At 33.4% G+C, this 21095-nt stretch overlaps 2 protein-coding genes across 15 annotated transcripts in view; one reads left to right on the forward strand and one right to left on the reverse strand.

The window, feature by feature from the left end:
* The window catches only part of SUPT3H (SPT3 homolog, SAGA and STAGA complex component), a 440189-nt gene that overhangs the window by 386500 nt on the left and 32594 nt on the right, over positions 1–21095 (reverse strand). The window lies entirely within an intron of this gene.
* Positions 2523–21095, forward strand: part of RUNX2 (RUNX family transcription factor 2) — a 359184-nt gene continuing 340611 nt past the window's right edge. For all 6 annotated transcript variants that reach the window (XM_082639502.1, XM_082639498.1, XM_082639499.1 and 3 more), the window contains exons 1-2: positions 2523–2854; positions 3055–3178. In XM_082639502.1, coding sequence (XP_082495628.1) covers positions 2717–2854; positions 3055–3178 — 262 coding nt within the window. In that variant the 5' untranslated portion in view covers positions 2523–2716. The remainder of the gene's footprint in view (positions 2855–3054; positions 3179–21095) is intronic.

A 21095-nucleotide genomic window follows, 5' to 3' on the forward strand; every position in this document is an offset into this window, starting at 1 on the left:
AAGCATAATCAAGAGCTTTATCTGCAGTGACTTTTCTGAGTCAGTCTCTCTTCAACACATGTGGTAAGCTATTTCTAATGAAACAGACTGTCAATTATCAAATGTGTACCAGTTATCACTGTTGTTTTTAAATTTTTACCACAAAGTAATATTTGCTCCAAAGAGGATAGATTTTCAATTTATAAAAAGAAAAAAGTATATGTATGTATGTACGTATGCATGTGTTTGTGTGTGTGCGGATAATGGATATACAAACTTTAAAGCACATGACTTCACTGCTTTCTCCTGCCAGAATTTGATGGGCCTCACGCAGAACAGAAAGGGCATATTCAACAATATCTATTAAACTCTTAAGCAATAAGAGTGATTACCCTGACCCAAAAATTATGTGCAGGAGGGTTACCTGCAAAAACAGAACAAGCAGTTAAGAGACACATGGATGTTAAAAATTATTCAAATACATATACAGTTCATTTGGAGGGCCAAAGTACACTTAATAAAAACAAAAAATTTTAAGGGAGAAAAAATTTAGCAAAAAGTTATAAGATGTCAGCAAATCCAAACGCAGAAACTGAAAACTCATTCTGAAAAAAGAAAAGCATTTACTTAGCAGACTACTACATTTTTTCAATTGCCTGATTCTGCTGCTATTGTATGTGCATATGGAACTATGTTTGAAAATTCCACAAATTATATAGACAAAGCCCTCCTTTAACTTACTTTAGACATTAATTAGAGCTACAGATCCCACTGTACGCCTTATTTATGAAAGAGAATCAATGAATAAATTTTCCCTTTTGCATGAGTAACTGCATGTTAAATGAAAGCTTTTACTTTTCAATGTAAAACTTGTTTACATACACAATGAGGCATGATAAATATGTATTTTAAATAAAACACTAAAACGTATTTCTGGTTTTTTATCACTAAAAATTTATTATGGAAAAGTTCTAGGTATTTGAATAATAAAGGATTAAAGTCATTCCCATATCCTCCCAGTGTATTTTGGGCAAATTACTTTTTTGTAAGAAACTTATGAACACATTAGTACATTTATCTTTTATCGAATATAAACCAAAGCAGATAATGAACTGTGCTAGGACGACCATACGAAGGGGTATTTTGGCTCTAGCATCCTCCTCAGTATTTCCCAGTCCTTACCCCATTATACACCCCAAATAATGTTTTGTAATTCACTGTCTCCGCCCACCCTCCCACTCATTTACTTCATGCCACTCCTGGTTACTATCACACTAGGAAGAAGTCTAACATGCAAATTCAGAGTGGCATGGATAAATGGCAAAAAAATGCCTAGAAAATTGGTCTGTTCAGCTTTATAATTTTTGCTGAAAAATACCCCATCTCTCTCAACTGATGAAAACAGGAAGCTCTATTCATAAATATGAAATTCTCTGCCTATGATATATAATCTTCCTAATAAGAAAATGAGTTCTATACATACATGTCCAAAGGGGCAAAAAAGGAGATAGTTTCCCAAAGATGTTTCCAATTTTCTTCTGAATCAGAATTAGCAAATCGAGACGACTAACATACTCTGTGTGCATTATTCCTTACTACACACAGCATTTTGTAATTTATTTCAAAAGCTTCTATTATAAACAAAAAATACAGCTTCTGTTAACCCACTCCATTCTGAGCTTAGAAAAATCAATAACATTGAACAATCTAAGTTACAACATAAGAATTTTACTTTATATTTGTATAAGACTTGCTATCAAAGGCTCTGTTGAAGTTAATATCCAAGTAAACTATACAAAATGAGTATACAAAATGAGTATATTTCCTTGAAAAATAAAAATTATTACAAACATAAAGAAAACTAAGATTCATCCAATAAACTTATGCTACAATTTTTGCTATTCATTTTTATAAGATACTCAAACTAGCCATGAGATAAAGGTAAACATAATACAAAAGATACTAATTATATTTAATCTTTATTGTAGGAGCCGGCATCTAATATTGATCATACATAAACTAGACAGACATGATTTAATAATTGTAAAGGAATCCCCAGACTAACACTTTCATGACAGCCAATTACAGTCAAGCCCAGCAAGCAGTTTGCAACCAGACCTTAGGAAAGGTAAACTTTTTTACAATGAGTTACAGATTCATGAGTTTAAGAAGACAAGAAAAAGAAAAACAGAAGGACTCCAATCACCCAGCAAATATGAAGCAGACCCCAGAATGTGATACAATCCAAAGATGTAAATTATTGTAAATCATCACTGTTGTTCAGGATTTCACACACAGCCTCTTGAGCCAATTTTGCTCACTTTTCCACAGACACAATAATGAACTAAATAAAAGGAGGAGGCACAAAAAGTAGGGGTGGGGGGATAGAAAGGAAAGCCCACAACAGCAGAGTTCTGCTCTACAAACGCTTAACCTTACAGGAGTTTGGGCTCCTTCAGCATTTGTATTCTATCCAAATCCTCATGAGTCACAAAAATTAAAAAGCTATATCCTTCTGGATGCCAGGAAGGGCCTTACCACAAGCCTTTTGTCAGAGAGAGAGAGAGAGAGAGAGAGAGAAAGAGAGAGCATGAGCAAGGGGGGAAAGCCACAGTGGTAGGCAGTCCCACTTGACTGTGAGTACTATGAGGTCACAAACCACATGATTCTGTCTCTCCAGTAATAGTGCTTGCAAAAAAAAGGAGTTTGAAAGCTTTTGCTTTTTTGGATTGTGTGAATGCTTCATTCGCCTCACAAACAACCACAGAACCACAAGTGCGGTGCAAACTTTCTCCAGGAGGACAGCAAGAAGTCTCTGGTTTTTAAATGGTTAATCTCCGCAGGTCACTACCAGCCACCGAGACCAACAGAGTCAGTGAGTGCTCTCTAACCACAGTCTATGCAGTAATAGTAGGTCCTTCCAATATTTGCTCATTCTCTTTTTGTTTTGTTTCCTTGCTTTTCACATGTTACCAGCTACATAATTTCTTGACAGAAAAAAATAAATATCAGGTCTATGTACTGCAGGCATACTGTAAAACTAAAACAAGGTTTGGGTATGGTTTGTGTTTTCAGTTTAAGGCTGCAAGCAGAATTTACAACAGAGGGTACAAGTTCTATCTGAAAATAAAAGGAGGGACTATGGCATCAAACAGCCTCTTCAGCACAGTGACACCATGTCAGCAAAACTTCTTTTGGGGTAAGTGTTCTCATATTTTAAAATCCTATAAGAGATGAACCTGTTAAACATAAAGGTATGTTTCTCGGATAAACTTGCTAGCTTTGCCAGCTAACATTATATTAAAGATCATAATGATGCTATTTTGTTGCACTAAAAGTTGAAAAATGAAATTGCTGTACAAATTTGCTTTTGGCATCTGTAACTTATCTACTTCTCGGACTAATGACTTGAAATAGAAAAAATTAAATTATCTCACATTAGTCTAAATGTTTTCTAGAGCTATAGAAGTGAGGTAGTTGAAACAGTAAAGGCAAGTTTAATATTCTCATTAACCTTCACTGAAATAAAATTAGACACTAAATTAATCAAAGTATTGTGAAGTATTCACTCCGGCAGCTCCCAATATTTGAGCAAACTTTTAAAAGGAAGCAATTTTACAAAATAACAGACCACAGAATTATCTTGACATTATACTCTACTATGTAAAACAGAGAAATAAACCTGCAGTATAACTTACATTTTAACCAGCTCAACTACAAGAAATCTACTTATAATTTTAGACTGCATCATAAGATATCCGTACAAGTTTGTTTCTAAGCAACTTTACATAACTGAAGCATATATTCAACTGAAATAAAATTATGATAAGTATGTAATAGCCATTTTTAAAAGATCTTTATAATTGCCCAGGATATCCAGGATATTAAAAAGCTCACAGAAGTCGTCAAAAACTTACATGCAACCATAACTTTCTATACAATTTTAGTTTACATCTACACACTATTATCCATAAGTAGAAATTGTTATAAACATAGCAAACATTAAAACGTCTAGGATTCTTTTAATCATATTCTTTGACCTACCAAAATGAGTATCGTTTAGTCTCATAAAAAAGAAAACTCTGTAAGGATACTCTGCATGATTTAAAAGAGCCATACCAATTAAGTCATGCTGGACTTTAAAAGAAAACAGGCATAATATAGTATTAATATTTAATTTAAAGTTAGTGTTAATACACAAAAGTAAACTACTTCAACATTCATCAGCTAAGATGGTATTATAGTAAAATATCTAAACACTTACAAGATTTTCTTTATGCTGTCCAACATGTTCTACAAGGCAAGTTTATAAAATTTTCTTTTATCCTTTTAAATAAATCCTTTTGCTGTGTATACCTGTATTAACTTTGCTTTATAACTTAACAACTAACGATTGGAGTTTCTTTTACTCCTCCTACTTCACACATTTTAACTGGCTACCAGAGGATCGGTCTTAGTTTCAGTCAAAGAGAAATAATTAAACCTGAAGGAGAAAAAAGGTTTCTCTTAAAAGGGTGAGGAAATATACTATGTATTTTACAAAAAAAAAATGTAAAATTGCTGTAGTGACTCCCTCAATAGTTCTAAGTGGGCCCCCTCAGTTATAATACATACAATAATCACAGATTATTTTTTTAATTTAATGGAAGATAATAAGCATTACTGTAAAAATTTCTGCATTAAGGAAGCAGAACATATACACAACTAGACTGCATTAACAACCCCTATTATAATTATAGCTCATACATGGAAACTTTTGCTGTTCCCATCCAAAAGAAGAGGGGGAAAAAATGCTTAAAACTATTGTTATATGGAGGGATAACTTGAAACAGCATCTCAAGCAGTTAAGTTACTCTTCACAATGCTACTCTATTTTTTAAAAAATGAGAATTTTTCAAACCAGATTGGGAACACAAATTTCAAGGACTATTTCAGCATTAGATGTAAAGTTACTAACATAGACACAAAGAATATGTTAAAATGCTCTTTATTCTGTCTTATGAGGGAGTGTTACATTTCTGTGACATCCTTAGTAACTATTTCTACAGTAAAATTTTCAAAACTTGACCCAGTTTCAAACAGGCATGATAATGAATTAAATAATCTTCTATCACGTCACATATTTTTATACATCATAACTAAGTCTTCCTCTTCTGAAAAGTGGAATTTACCCTCTCCCACTCCCAAATAGTATTTGAGAGCCTGGATAGAGAACATAAGATGAACCCACTACACGGGACTAATTACAGGTGGGTGGTGGACATAATGTATAGGTTATCATCACACTACAAACATTTCCCCCTTCTGGAATCTATCTGAAGTCTGAAACCTCACTTCAGGCTTTAAATTCTTAAGTAATTGATTATCAAAACAACCTAATGAAATGTCAAAAGTATGTGCTCCAATTTTGTAAAATAGTTTTAAAAGTTCAGGCTCTTCCTAGGTAAGGGACAAAAGCACACACTGACCAACTGCCTCACCTCAAAATAATGAGTGAAAAGTGTGTGTGTGTGTGTGTGTGTGCGTGTGTGAATTTTCAATGTGCACTACTCAAAATCTGTCCATTATTTATCATAAATGAAGTCTGTTAAAATGAACAGAGGTAACTCATGGAGTATCTTACCATTAAGAACTTATTTATGAAAATATATCAGCTGACAGACTAAATTTCTACATAAAACCTTTGTAACTGACCGTAGTGCCCGACTGCATGTGATGTGTGAAGACTGATTTCCAAAACAATAGTTGTGGTCCATATCAATGATAGTGATTTTATAGTTTCAAGATTTAACAGCGACAAAGTGTCACAACTTGCTTCTAAAATAAGAGAGCTAAATTCCAAAATCCAGGGAGATGATTTAAAAAGAGCATACATAGAAGACCACTCCTATTAAAAGCTAACAATGTCGATGCAATTTCCAAAGACTCTTATTATTATTTAACATTATAGTAAATAATCATAATTTTACATGAAAACTGGCAAAGATTTCACTTTTAAACATTAAAAATATTTTAGAATGTAGAAGATTTAAAACAAATCACAGAAAAATATTGTTAGTCTATATAAATCTCTTGATAGTCTCTAAATGACAAGAAAGCATGAAATATACATGGTTACATTATGATATACTTTAGTTATTTTAAAAGAAGAAAAAATTAATCTCTTCAATTACACCCTTCAAACTAATCACTGATAGTTTGACTTGTTTAAATCAGTCATGCTAAAGTTAAATTCAGTAAGATAGAAATGTTCCAGTTTGTTAAAAGAACACTGAAATATTTGATGGTTAAATAAACTGCAGAGGGGGGAAAAAACTAACTCATTGAAGGCACTAAGATTTTATCAAACACACAGAATTAATCTTTATTGAATAGAACCATTCACAAATCAAAACTCACTGTACTTCAGTACTTTCAAGCAGCGCTAATCAATTACAAACCTTTTCTAGTGCTTCAAAACTCATGTGCTTTCAATTTTATACACTGGTGGTCCTCAAGTACTGTATTGGGGCTGAGTTAAGACATTCTGTATCACAACTTTTTTTTCAACAAATATTCATCTAGAGGGCTTTTTTTTTTCCTCTCAAGAGCTGCTCACATGAAAACTGTGGTAATATTTTTATACTGTACTTCTTTGTTGAAGCAAAAGGTTAGGGGTTACCTAAATACCTCAACTGTATATACGAAAAAGGGAAAAGGTAAGTATTCATATAAAAAAATCCAATGGGACTGGATTATTTATTTTTGCATTTCCTATGATTAATGATGCACCCATGCATACTCGAAAACTGATGGCAAAACAGGGTAACATCTCAAACTCCTCTCCAAAGCATACAAATGCCAACCTTCCATGCTGTTCTAACCCTTGTTGCAAGATACTAAAATGTGACAACTCTAAGTCAATAGTGAGGTCATGCAAATCTCCTCAAAAGCATTCATTGCAAATGCAATTAATTACCTAACAAAACTCTACAGGGATATTTTTACATAAGGGATCCACTGGAACAGTCTACCTCTACAGTGTGTCTCTGTAAAAATAATACACATATGGTCAAACAGACAAATACCTTCAATCTGAAAGAATCCTTCCTACAAACAATAAACCTGTAAACATGACAAAGCGTAACTATTTTTTCTAGTCATCTGCCATGCAAGATTTATTAGTAAATGGGTGCTAACAAAACCATTGCTAATTTAAGCAGTATTCCCATTAGGTTACCCAAATGCACTACCTTTTTCTCCTATACCAATGAATTTCACTGAAGATAAAACTTCATCCAAAAAAAAAACCTGTCATTAGCCTCCCATAATAAGGATAACAATAAATTCCATATTCAGTATTTTCTAAAGAGAAAAATATTCTAAGCTGTCTAAAGTATATGGAAATTCTTCATGAAATAGGAAATATTTAATGTTTTAAAACAAATCTTTAGAAAAGGAAGTCTCACATAATGAAAATATACACCTTGATACAATCTATTGCCATTTCAAAGTTTATGGAATTCGGTGGATATGTATTTTGATTAATGTATTACAATTCAAAAAAATAATGGGGAAATTCTATACCTTATTCAAAGGGACTTTACTTACAATTTTAACCACAGTTGACCACAAGCTTTTGTCCATTTAACAACAAGCACACATACATTCCCACATAATTTTTTAAAGATCTGTAGAGCAACTGAGATTAAATGCTCTTTTATTACATTGTATACAAAATCTTTATCTTATGTTGAATTCTTAGGAATTTCTCCCCTTTGTATTATTTACTAAGGATGTAGGATTCAACTTTGGACAGTGCTGAATGTAAGCAATACCATACCAATCATTTCGGGTGTTTATTGTTGTTGTTGAACAGGATGTTAACTCTAAAGTATATTTTTTCATAAATATGCTGTCTTATACGAATAAAAACCTAATCATTCACCATTATATGTTAAGATAATTCCCAAATAAAATGAGCTGTAGAATTGAGTCCATATAAGCATTTAATACTTGCAGTGAAGAAAAAATTCATTATTGATACACCTCCTATAAGTACTCTTTATTCTTGTTAATACTCATAAATCCAACATCCAATATGTAGTCCAGGACTAAAAATCATACTGAGTGTGATTTTGCCTCTAATTAAGTGATTTTCAATTTTTAAATCAACTGCCCACAAAACAAGGAATTCTGCACCATATAGCCATATATTAAGTGAATGCAATTTTAATGATGTTTAAGGTATTTTAAAATTATTATATTGATGTCAGAAGATTTACCAAGTTACATTATTCTCAGACATGTACTTAAAATTATGGTGGCAATTAAAGACTTATCTGCACTACTTCTACTGCCATCCCTTAAGAAATTATACATAAGAATTACATTAGAGAAGTGAGAGTCTAACAAGGTACATCCAAGTATCCTGTGCAAGGCCAACAATTTTTACCACAAAATCAAATAAATTAATTTTATTTTATACTTTTCAGTCTTTGTATCAATGGTGTCTACTGAAATCATTATACCCTCAACTATAAAAATATATTTACATAAAAGACTTAGCTAAAAACTCAAACATTTAAATACACATTTTCAGGTTCACAAAAATCATATGAACCATGAGTGTGCCAGACTTTGTTTATACATTCCTTATTGTTAGATATTCCTTGTAGTCAGGTATCTTACAACTAAATCCATTTTGTGGATCAGTTAAAAGCAAAAGCCAAAAAAAAAAAAAAGGGAAATAAAGGAAAAATGCTAGCCAAATCACAATAACAAACAGTAAGGTTCTAAGGCATGTATATGCAATGTCTTTCTTTGGAAAAATTCGAATAATGATGTTGCGGTATTCCACAGAACTTTCTATAGACATGGACATATTTTTATACAAAAGCTAAATATTTGCCACATAAATACAACTTCAATTTCTTTCAATTATGAAAATTTTAATATGTAGTATATGAATCTACCTGTGAATGCATATGAATGCATACACACAAGTGACTAGAGAAACTTGGGATAATAACTGTAAACCAGGAAGAAAACAACTGTAAATTAGTTAACTGAGGTATCGTTTGCAGTTCTATTGGAAAGATAATCAATTACTTTTTGCATGTATACTAACAGAGAAATGTTAATCTGTAAAACCAACAACAGAGATTAGGCATCTGTTAGGGTATACAAGATTAAAATAATCAAAAACTATACTTGTAAAACACAAGGACACTATTTTCCAGTTATAAACTTAAATTAAAAACTGGTATCAGTTAAACAAATTATTACAGTTCACAAGGGAAAATATGAATGTAATTAATCTGCTAACAGATACTATTACATACATTATCTCAAAGAACAACTCTGGCTTGAAGCTAAACAGGTATATTTTCTGTATATTTACTCATTGCCCATATAACCTAGGTAAACAAGTTAAATTAGGCATTGTGATTTTTAATTAGGTTATTTCATTTTGATAGTAATAATTATAATTAATTTTATTTTTAAATTTTTCTACTGAAGTTCCCAATTTAAACTTCAAATTTCCCAGATAATCTTTAAGTGGAAAGGTATCATCATTTCTACCAAATGATTAAGAATTACTTAAATGGATCTAAACAAAGTGAATTCACTATGAACCTGAAAAGAAAAAAGTGCTGTATTTTACAATTAATATTTATCTCATTGGTTTTACAGAATTAGTGTAATTTGATCCCAGAATTAGACACAAGAGTATGCAAAAGTTACAGGGTACGTGTTCCCTTTAATCAATGATAACTTTATTATAAGTTTTGTAAACACACCTTAAAGAAAACCTATTTTTTGAAGAAAAGTGAATTCTCACTTTATTTTATAAACTTCTGTCAGATTACAGAAATCTGCAATAATATACTACCACAGAAAGAAAACTTTTTTATGCTAATAGTCTACATTATTATCAATCACTGTGTTTTCCATAAAACGTATAAATGTAAAAATATACAAGCATTTCATACTAAGGACCTTAGCACCCGATTCAAAAATATTAAGACACTATAAGAAGATATCTACGAGAAAACTTCCATCAAGACAGTTCCATCCTAATATCAGGCAAGATAATTGGTTACAAAAGGTAATCTAGCAAGATTAATTTTTACTTCTCACGAAACTTGTAAAGCTTTTAGGTAATTCGTCTTTTGACAGAATGCAGAAAAAACTGCTACTGCTCTTACAGAGTTCAAAACAAAAATTAAAATATTTAAGAAGATAATCCATAAAACAGATATACTTACAAAGACAATGTACTACAGTATGTTCGTAAAGCAATATAAACATGAAAGTCAATGTAATCCAAACCTTTGATCATTAATCCAACCTCTTCATAGTAGAAACTCCTCTTTTTCATATTATTAAAACTCCAGGGTTACACAGAATTCTTTACATTTCCTCAGTTGTTAAAACTAAACACACATAATATATTCTATTTTAGGAGGAAAACATAACATTTTTAAAACTTTTTACCACAAGTATCCACTTTATTTTAAAAATACTATTATCTAAGCTAGATCAAGACAATCGGTATTGTCAGAACATCACTCTTGATTTAGTAATAAAGATTTAACAATATATTTCCCATATACTATGTATAAGCAGATTGCAGAATATTTTAGTGCACCAATAGGACCAAAGAAAACACATATGGAGATTTATTTTTAATCATCATTCACAAGTATCTAGAAAGAAAATTGAGACATATGCTGATTTTTAGCTTATTTTTATTTTTATAAATGTTCTTACTTTTTAATGTAATGATAAATCAGAATATATCAAGAGATACTATAACTATTTTTTAAGAGAGCAAAATATTTGGCTTAAATTGCTAAATTATTTCATTATTAAGTGGTTAAACCATTCTATATATGCTTATATGTGTAAAAATCATTTTTACTCAGATATGTTCAAACTATTTTCTTGGCTATGAAATGAAATCATGTGCTCCAACAAATAACATAGTATTTTTGATAAAGTATTTATGTACAAAGTAAATATATATTACATGTACAAAATGATAAGTGATTTTCTATAATGAAACTAATATATGTAACTCAAATTCTCTACTTTGATTTAAACCTTATTCAGCCAAATACATGGTCAATTCATTGTGTTTCCATGATCAAAAAACATCTAATACCCTGAATGCTGTTTTAAAGGAAACTTTAAGAAAAATTATCTTATTATTGAAAGCTGACAGAAAGGAATTTTTTGAAAAGTAGCTGTGAAAAGTGTGTGATCTGTAAACTTACATATGAACTTAAAACTTACATACTCAAACATATGAAATGAACAAGAAAACAGCAAACAAATGGCATAAAATAAAACTCTACCTAGCAACAATACCACACTAAGAAGTCAACCCTGAGCATAGGAGAAACACATACACTTTTTAAAATAAACGTTCAAATGCAAACTCGCATTTGAACATTTTGAACAGATAACATTCCAGTGATTACAGAATTTTCTTCTAAACTGGCAAGACTAAAAAGGATCACATCTAATTCCTAATTTTGCAATTATAATGTCTGATACTTTCTTTAATCATAAGACTACCATTTATTCTAAACTGGCTGGAAAGGCTTGCCCATTGCATTTTTCCTGTACGTACCTCTTCCTTATCAATTATGGTTGTATCTTCAGCATTCGGAGAAGAGAAAAAAAAAGCTTCGAACTTTAACAAAGTTTAAAACATATCATTAAATCAATATTCACAGGCTACTGTAAAAATATTCATTTCTAGAAGGCCAGAAAATCTTGCTTTTTTTAAGCTGACGCATCTACACATAGAAAGCAACTTTTAGTAAGTTCTTTTGCTACGCCATAATGATCTGCTCCAAAAACTCAAGGGTACCTAAAACAACGGGCTACCTGTTCTAGCCATGCTTAGGAATGTGTCCAAATCATTTTTATTGATTTAACCTTTATAGGAATGCTACATATCCTCAGAGCAAAACATTTTGAATGTATTTATAATATGATACACTTCTGAGAAACCATGAAAAAGAAAGCCAAAAACAAATCTAGATACTCCTCCACCCTTGGTTGTTATGGGTTTATTTTTGTTTACTTTAAACACTATCAACAGACCTAAATATTAAATAATTTTATTTAGGAAAACTTACTTTGGCACCACTGTAAGAAGAAATTAAAAATTTATTTTGGAAAAAAAAGTGCATTTAAATAAATTCTAACTTTAAGAAATAAAACGCCTGACTTGACAATGATGTCACATCTACAAATTTTAACAGATTCTAAATATTCCTTTTATACTCTAGTTACACATTAATCATGGAACCTACAAACATATCAAACTTAAAGAATTTAGTCCTTATTGAATAAACTAGGTTGTACTGTAGTTTACATTCTGAGAGTTTACAGAGAAAGTTCTGTGTTGCCTATCTCTCTAGCTTTCTGCAAGTGGTACTTTATTAATGGCTTCAGCAGCTAAGGCCTGCATTAGTTATGTTTGCCAAATAATAATTCACAATATTATGCTTCCTCACATTATGGTTCATCATTCGTTAACTTGAACCTCACCTCTAAAGAAGTTATACTTTCACTGCAAACTGTTCTCTTAAAAAGGCAAACAAGTTTTGAGCATTTCCAGATGTGGCACTCAAAAAAAAAGAGAAAAATCATAGGCAAATTCTCAAAGAATTCTGAAATTATTAATAAAAATATGGTAAAACTGGAGTTACCACTTATTGCTTCAATGATCATCCACAAGTTCAAGAGCTGAATGTACTATTTATCAAATTAAGAAACTTATGATAGAGCACTAATGATTTCAGATAGCTGCCAGTAGATAAAACAAGCACATTTCAGTGTGAGACAAGATTCTACTGAACTGGAATTTCTGACACTCTGACAATTACTGAACATGCAAGAATAAAATCATAATATTATCTTTTTCAAATAGTTAACCTATTTTTTTCTGGGTAATATAAATTTGGGTTCAGCTACATTATTTTCATTGTCAGTATTTTTTATGAAACATACAAGCATGTATAAGATTATGCTAAACTAAAATTAAAATAATTTATATGCAGCCTACCTCCCTGGAGCAAGGCTGGAAGAAGAGTGAGGCAAGCAAGCAGGCACCTATGGTTCAAAATTTAAGGAGATCCTCAGGCAACAGCCCTGACAGTGAGTGCCTCCTTAAACGCTGTGCCCTGGACACTCTGCTTGCCTCACTCTAGGCCCAGGTTCTCCTCCGGAGGCACATTAGTGTAAAGCATTTCATAAGACATATTCTAAGCAAGGTATCATAAACAGAAATATGATAATATAAGAATAAGAAAATTAAAAATAAGTTTCTACCTTTATCTGATTTACATTTTTCTAAAAAAAGAAAAAAGGAACCACTCCAACTTAAATGTAAATATTTTTTATTCACTGTATATTATAATGAGTAGTTAAGGGTTCTGAGACTGCACAAATTTTCTTTAAAGGAGACTTATATTTGCCATAAATATCTTTCAAAGTAAACTAAGTTGCCTTATTGTTTTTAAAAAAAGAACTGAGTATGTTCCATTATAGGGTTCACAGAGCTACACTTGAGTTGTTGTAGCCCAGTGACATCCACATCTGACTCATCAACAGAATCACTTGAGGAACAGGTCTTGGGGAGGGGAAGGGAGAAGAGGCGGTCTTGGGAATTTTTTTAAGCAAAGCTCTCCAGGTAAATCAGCCAAGTTTGAGAGCCAACAGTCAACTTATAATAAGCTTATTAAGACAAGTTATACATATTAATTATATAAATTTCCAAATTGTCTCCTCCCTAAACATTTGTAAAGCTTGTTCACAAAATAGAAACCATTAAAATTTCAGTTTGTTACTTTACTTCCCCTTCTTCACGTAGAGGTTAGTCAATGGTGATGTGTCCAACAAGTAATATTAATAAGAAAAATAAAATCAGAAGCATAGACAATTCAATGAGATGAATAGCGCTGCCCAAATTAATATTTTTATTTTAGGTTTAAATAACTATTCTAAGGATATCATCTCAATCTATTCTACAAACCTAGTATTTTAAACTTTAAATTCATTTAATTAAGTTCACAGTAACATATCTATCAAAATATATGTGCCTAAAATACCTTGAAACTGTACTTTGTTTTTATGTTAGCTTTTCTTTCTTGACTGTTTATTGTGCCAGGCACTGCACTAAACCCTTTATAAACATTATTTCCTTTAATTCTCACAACTCTCTTATATGAGATGGGCATTATAATTATTTACAGATGAGGAAACTGAAAATGAGGTAATAAAATCTGCCCAAGGTCACACAGTTAAAGAGCTGGGATTCAAACCCAAGCCTTCTCACTCTTAATTACTACCTTATAGTGTTAAACCTAACCATAATGAAGTGACTTCCTAATCCCTAATTTCATCTGTAAAGGTATTAGTTCTCAGAAACATAATTAAAGCTTTATTAAATTGACAAAATACAAAAAAAGAGAGAATCTTTGCATCTCCAAAGACTCCCAAAGTATAACTTTTAGTAATACTGATCAGTGAGAATCAAAAAGATTAAGAAAAAATGAAACAAGAAGATACGAAGGGATAAGATTTGGGTCAGGTTTAATCAGAAAATGCAAGTTCCAAGGAAATAAATAATTCTTAACCAATCATTATAATCAATAATCTTATTTAATGTCCACACCACACAGTATATACTTAACATGAGATGAAAATACCATTTTAGGAGTTAAAAATTAAGCTCTTAAATTGAACATAAGGAATTTATAATCCTCCTTATTTATAAAATTAAAATGATAATCATTTGAATCACAGGCTTTGGTGTCAGTCAGATCTGGAGTCAAATCCTAGTTCCTGTAATTATCCACAATATTCCCTTTACCACGGTCTCACTGTCCTACCTAAAATTTAAGGCCTATATGCACACACTTATGCTAAGTGACCGAGACAACTTTAATTTCTAAATATTAATTTCTAACTATACTTTCCTAAATTCTTATTCACTTAAATCTTTGATGTTCCCGAAGATCCATGGATAAGGGTACATTTTTCTTTACCTACCGAAGAGATTATATACATGATTTTAGGAAGTATATCTTTTAACATGCACTGTTCATCCCAATTTCATCCACAACCATTTCTCCATTATTATTCAAAACAAAAAATCTTAGAAGAGCCACAAAAGAGCTCTAGCTTTTTTTTTTTTTTTTTTTCTGGCAGAGGGTAGGAATAAAGCTGTGAGATTACATTTCTCAATCTACATGGATCCACTGAAAGAAGATGCACTGACCAGAAGCCACAGGTGATAAGTAGATGAGTCATTTTTGCAAAGAATAAAGAACTGAGAAAACTGTTTGAGCATCTACAAACATCAACAGACTTCTCCAGTCATTCTGCACCCATATTTAATTTGATACGTAAAGTTTTAATGATCAAACCAACAACTTGAGAAAGCCTAAATAAGGTAGAGTTATTTATTAACATTAAATAAACACACATGCAAGTATAAAACATAGATACTACATTTTAGAAAAGGAAATATGCAAACCAGTGCCGTATCTGGCAATGGAGGCAAGAAGTTAAAAAAATTTTTTGGTTAGAAATAAAAGCTAATAGGGTCAGATACTTCACTGGCTTTAAACTCCACAAGTATTCACACTGATTTCATCAAAGTCATCAAAAAGATGTGAGAAAAGAAAGACTAAAGGTTTTGTGTGCAGCCAAAATAGTCAACCAATGAAGGAGAGAATGAATTTAAGAATTATATGGTGATTTAGTCATCATTAACTAGTAGAAAAAAAATCTAGCCTGGATGTGAAAAACACAAGCAAGTTACAAAGATAATACAAAGAAATAGCAGAATTTGGCAGCAATTACTGGGAGAGACGAAGAATAAGGAAAATTTGATTGCAGCCTAGGAGAGAATGGTGAGGTTGCCAATGATTAAGAGAAAAACAGGAAAGGGTAAAGTAGAGTTTTCTTATGTCTTTATTAAAGTTGTGCTTAGTGGGAAAAAACAGGTGTACACAATTTTAATTTTTAAAAAATTATACAGGGGTATGCATGTGTATCAGAAAAACTCAAAACAGTGGCAATCATTATGTTTAGATAATTCAGAAGAATTAGGAAAACCTTTTTTTGTACTTGCCAATATTTTTCCACTAAAGAATGAACAAATTTTATAATTTTTAAAATTCAGTTGACAGTATGCTTTAATGTTTAAAAAGCTTATTTTTCCTGAACCCATATAACAAATTTGGTACTGGAAACAATGCTGGGTTGTTTTTTTCCCCCCATGCATGAAATAGAGTAAATTCCCACAATTAGAAACTATTTTTAAGCGTGAAAATCAGTTCCACAAAAACCGCAGAATCTCATGGAAATATGACAGACCTAGGAAGGGTTTTGGTGTCTTTTAAGTTTAAATCCCAGTCACACCAATTACAAACCATGAGCAAGCTACTTAAGCTCCCTGTGTCTCAATTTCTTCATCCGTAAAAATATTACCACCTACCTGGAATGTTTTCTGTGAAAAGTAAGATAACGCGTGTAAAGCGCTCATACCCAGTCAGAAAAAAATCACCGCAGCTATTACACATAATCAACTTTCCAATTCTTAGATCCTCTTAAAAGACTAAACTTGACTACTTAGTGTGTGGTCCACAGACCAGCAGCAACGGCATCGCCTGAAAGTTTGTATAAAAATGCACAGCCTCAGGCTCCGCCCCGAACTTTCTGAATCAGAATCTGTATTTTCACAAGATCCCCGGGAAAAACAAAATTTGAGAAGCCCTGTTCCAAATAACACGCAATTAAGGACTACCAGCTCCCTGAACTTGTCCACTCCATCTCTGTCCCAGAGTTCTTTCTGATGCTGAGTGAAGAGTACCTCGTAGTTTACTCTTAATTCCTAATTCTGAGAGACTAGCAAGAAACCGATGGAAAGTCTAATCTACTTCCACTTCCAAAACATACTTTCCAAACCTAAAGAGAACTCTCATGTTCACCCCTCAATTAATCCAGCGAGCAGGTCCTGTGGTACATAACTCTCTCTTGTGAAACAATGTCTTTAAGAATTCAATAAATTCAAATTTTTTAAAAATTGGATAATTACACTTTAAAAATTATTAAGCTGCACAACTGTATTAACTAGGTACCAGGCTATATTTACCCATGTTGTCCACAAAGTCTCACCGCAAACTTCTCAATTCCTTACTGAAAGTTAAAAACACTCTATCTGGCCCATGTTCCTGAGACGGCTCCCCAGTATCCCTGGCAGCACAGAGTTTGTGAGGCACGGCTACTGCTGAGTACAACCTTCTGGCTTCCAGTACTCACCTTCTAGGTGGCTCACAAATCATGTCTTTAAGAACCTATTCTAGAAGCTCAGAGGCCTCAAGCTGAGAGGTATTCGGACTTTCATTCTGAAAACTAATTCCTCTCTTTGATATTTTATACTATTTACTGTTAAGTATTTTACAATTGCAGGTGCCCACTCTTGTCTTTTTTCCATTGCATGACAACTAACTGAATGAAACAGGGAACACAGAAGACAACTGTATATATGAAAAATTGTCAGACAAAATAGCAATTCAAATTTCCTAACTTAGAGTAATAAAAAGTGGCATGAAGTAGTATCACAAAGAAAAAGAACATCTACTAGATTCAGCAGTACACTAATATGATTTAGACTATTACAGAGCTCCTAGAAGTTGACCTCCTCTGAAGGATTTCTTAGACTGCTTTGAACAGAACTTTCAACTTTCTTTTACTTCTTGTACAGTTAAGAACTCCCTCACTTATTCAGCCTAAATTTCCCCTTACCTATATACTTATTCTTGCTCTCTACCCTTATAAAGGACATACCCTTAGTTGCCCATTCAGGTACTGCCTTCTTCTTTCCGTTCTCCTACCTGAACTTTCTTTTCATTCATGTCCACATGAGCACTGCCTTAGATTCCAAACTTCCAGGGAAGGGTCCATATGTGTAGGTTTCCCTTTGAAAATTACCTAGAGTAGTAAAATTTAGGATGGGCGCACCTATAATGATTAAAAGCCCACAGAAAGACAGGCTTACCACAAATTTAAAATTCATTGAAAATTAAGAACAGATAAAAGCATGTCAACTTTTTGGGTAAGGAAGTTGTGTATGAATCAGCATTTTACTCTTGGCTAGGAAGACTTAGAGAAAAAGAAACCTGAATATGAAAGGTGAATTGGCCTTAAAGACAACAAGAGGGGGCTTCCCTGGTGGCGCAGTGGTTGAGAGTCCACCTGCTGATGCAGGGGACACGGGTTCGTGCCCCGGTCCGGGAAGATCCCACATGCCACGGAGCGGCTAGGCCCGTGAGCCATGGCCACTGAGCCTGCGTGTCCGGAGCCTGTGCTCCACAATGGGAGAGGCCACAACAGTGAGAGGCCCACATACCACAAAAAAAAAAAAAAGACAACAAGAGGAATATACTTAGTGGATGGAGAAAGGAAGCTCATTTAAGAAATAAAGAATGATGAGTTAGACAAGGGAGACAATAAAACAAGTGGAAGTTGAGAATTTTTAAATCTAATGTGTAAGGGACTATTTATAAGCAGCGTGGTTTAGTAGTTGCTATATACTATTCTCTAAAGCTGGCTTCACTCTTATGAGTCTAGAAATGTCTCCACTGAACCTAACTGAATCAAAATCAAACAAACTGATTTATGCTAACAAAAGGGCTGTATATTAAAATGTTCCTCATGACCAGTATCCACTTGCTCAGCATATGAATATCTAATAGAAAGGAAACAAACTTAAAAATACAAAGTATGATAGCCAGCCAGGATATCAGAAAGTCAAAGTGAAAGATTAATTATAGTCACAGGACATAGTCTTAATAAATTATTCCTTTTGATTTCTTTACATGGTTTAGTTTTCTTGTTTTTTTCCAAGCTTCCCACCTCATCCCAACTTTTTTAGTATGATAGGATTTTTAAAGGACTACGCTGCAAGTCAGAGAATTAAGATCTAGTTACAGAGTTATGATGATATAAGACAAAACAGTTTTTCTGAGCTTCAGTTTCATCGCTTACCAGTACTGAACTATATAAAACTCTCTATGGCTTTTCCAAATTCTCTGTCTCTGCCATACTTATTACATTCAGGATAGAAGATTATTTCTAATAGTACTTCCTGGCTAGCAGAAGGCCATCCACAGCAGATATCATGGTAGAAGGCATTTTTTCCCACTGAGACCCTGCATAACCACAATCCTTCTCAATTCTGGTCTTCAGGGAGCCACTAATAAACAATAGGAATTTGCAGAAGTTTTTTACCATTACATGCCTGAGGGTTTATCCTTGCATTTAAAATTCAGTTTCTTCTTCCTGACTTTCATCTAACCATGCTCATTTCTACTGAATCCTGACATCAATCTTTTATTCTGAGTTTTTGCTTCTGCAGTCCTAGATGCATGTTTTAAGGAGGCATTAGCAGGGCAGTGATTAGAAGCAGAAAGGTAATGAAAAAGATAGATGGAAGAACATCATTCTAGAGCCCTTTAACTTTCCTGCATGGCTTTTAGAAAAATAACCACCCCCTCATGCCTTAGTTTCCCCATCTGTGAAATAGGAGGAAAAATCCACCTACATGCCCTGCCTTGCATGGATGTTTTGAGATTTAAATGAGATAAAATACGTCAAAGCTCAAAAAAATCTCACTTATATCATATGAAGTCATTAAAATTTAGTACTGTTAAAAAAAAAAAAGTTCAAACTTGAATACGCCAAAAAAAAATGCTTGTGCCTTTAAATGGCAATACGGGATATGGGTTGGCCAGTTTTTTACCAAAGAATAAAACTTTAAAATTTTCAGCAAACCAAGTAGTTTTGAAGACTAAACTTTGTGATACAATATTCACTACAAATTATCTCAGAGTTACTCTGTCTATACATTCCTCTAGCTCAGTGGGTCTCCTCTGAGACCCACTTTTTTTTTTTTTTTTTTTTTTTTTCTTTTTGCGGTATGCGGGCCTCTCACTGTTGTGGCCTCTCCCGTTGCGGAGCACAGGCTCCGGATGCGCAGGCCCAGCCGCCATGGCTCACGGGCCCAGCCGCTCCGCGGCATATGGGATCCTCCCAGACCGGGGCACGAACCCGTATCCCCTGCATCGGCAGGCGGACTCTCAACCACTGCGCCACCAGGGAGGCCCGAGACCCACTTTTATATAATGTAACCCATCAATAAAATATACATGTAATGACCACCACTGTACATTTGTTTATAAATTATATATATATATGTTACCTTTCTGACACATTATTTACCTTATAAATTATTCATGAAAACAGAAAATTTAAGGCATGAAAAAATATATAAATAGAAGTATTACTATTTTTTCCCTGAACTCTACTTTGACACCACTGCTATAAGCCAGTGGTTTCAAACTTTTTTAAGCTATGGAACGCTCTGTTCCAATACCAAATTTTAAAATGCAAACCATATCTATAAAACAAATAAAGGCAGAGCTGCTCTGATTAAAGTGGGAATAAGGGAACCAGAACCTGGAGGTCCATGATGAAACACCTACGGTTCCAGAAAGCACAATTTGTAACAACTAATCTTGAGATCAGACTTTCCATTAACCTCTATAAAAATAAATAAATGTGGGGCTTCCCCAGGGGCGCAGTGATTGAGAGTCCGCCTGCCAATGCAGGGGACACGGGTTCGTGCCCCAGTCCAGGAGGATCCCACATGCCGCGGAGCGGCTGGGTGCGTGAGCCATGGCCGCTGGACCTGCGCGTCCGGAGCCTGTGCTCCGCAACGGAAGGGGCCGCAACAGTGAGAGGCCCGCGTACCACAATAAATAAATAAATAAATAAACAAATAAACAAACAACCAAATAAATAAGTAAATGTGGATGGATCTAGAGACTGTCATACAGAGTGAAGTAAGTCAGAAAGAGAAAAACAAATATCATATATTAATGCAGATATGTGGAACCTAGAAAAATGGTACAGATGAACCAGTTTGCGGGGCAGAAATTGAGACACAGATGTAGAGAACAAACGTATGGACACCAAGGGGGGAAAGCGGTGGGGGGGGGCGCTGGGGAGGATGATGAATTGGGAGATTGGGATTGACATGTATA

The sequence above is a fragment of the Mesoplodon mirus genome, assembly GCF_964341445.2.
Source record: "Mesoplodon mirus genome assembly, chromosome: 12".
NCBI lineage: Eukaryota > Metazoa > Chordata > Mammalia > Artiodactyla > Ziphiidae > Mesoplodon > Mesoplodon mirus.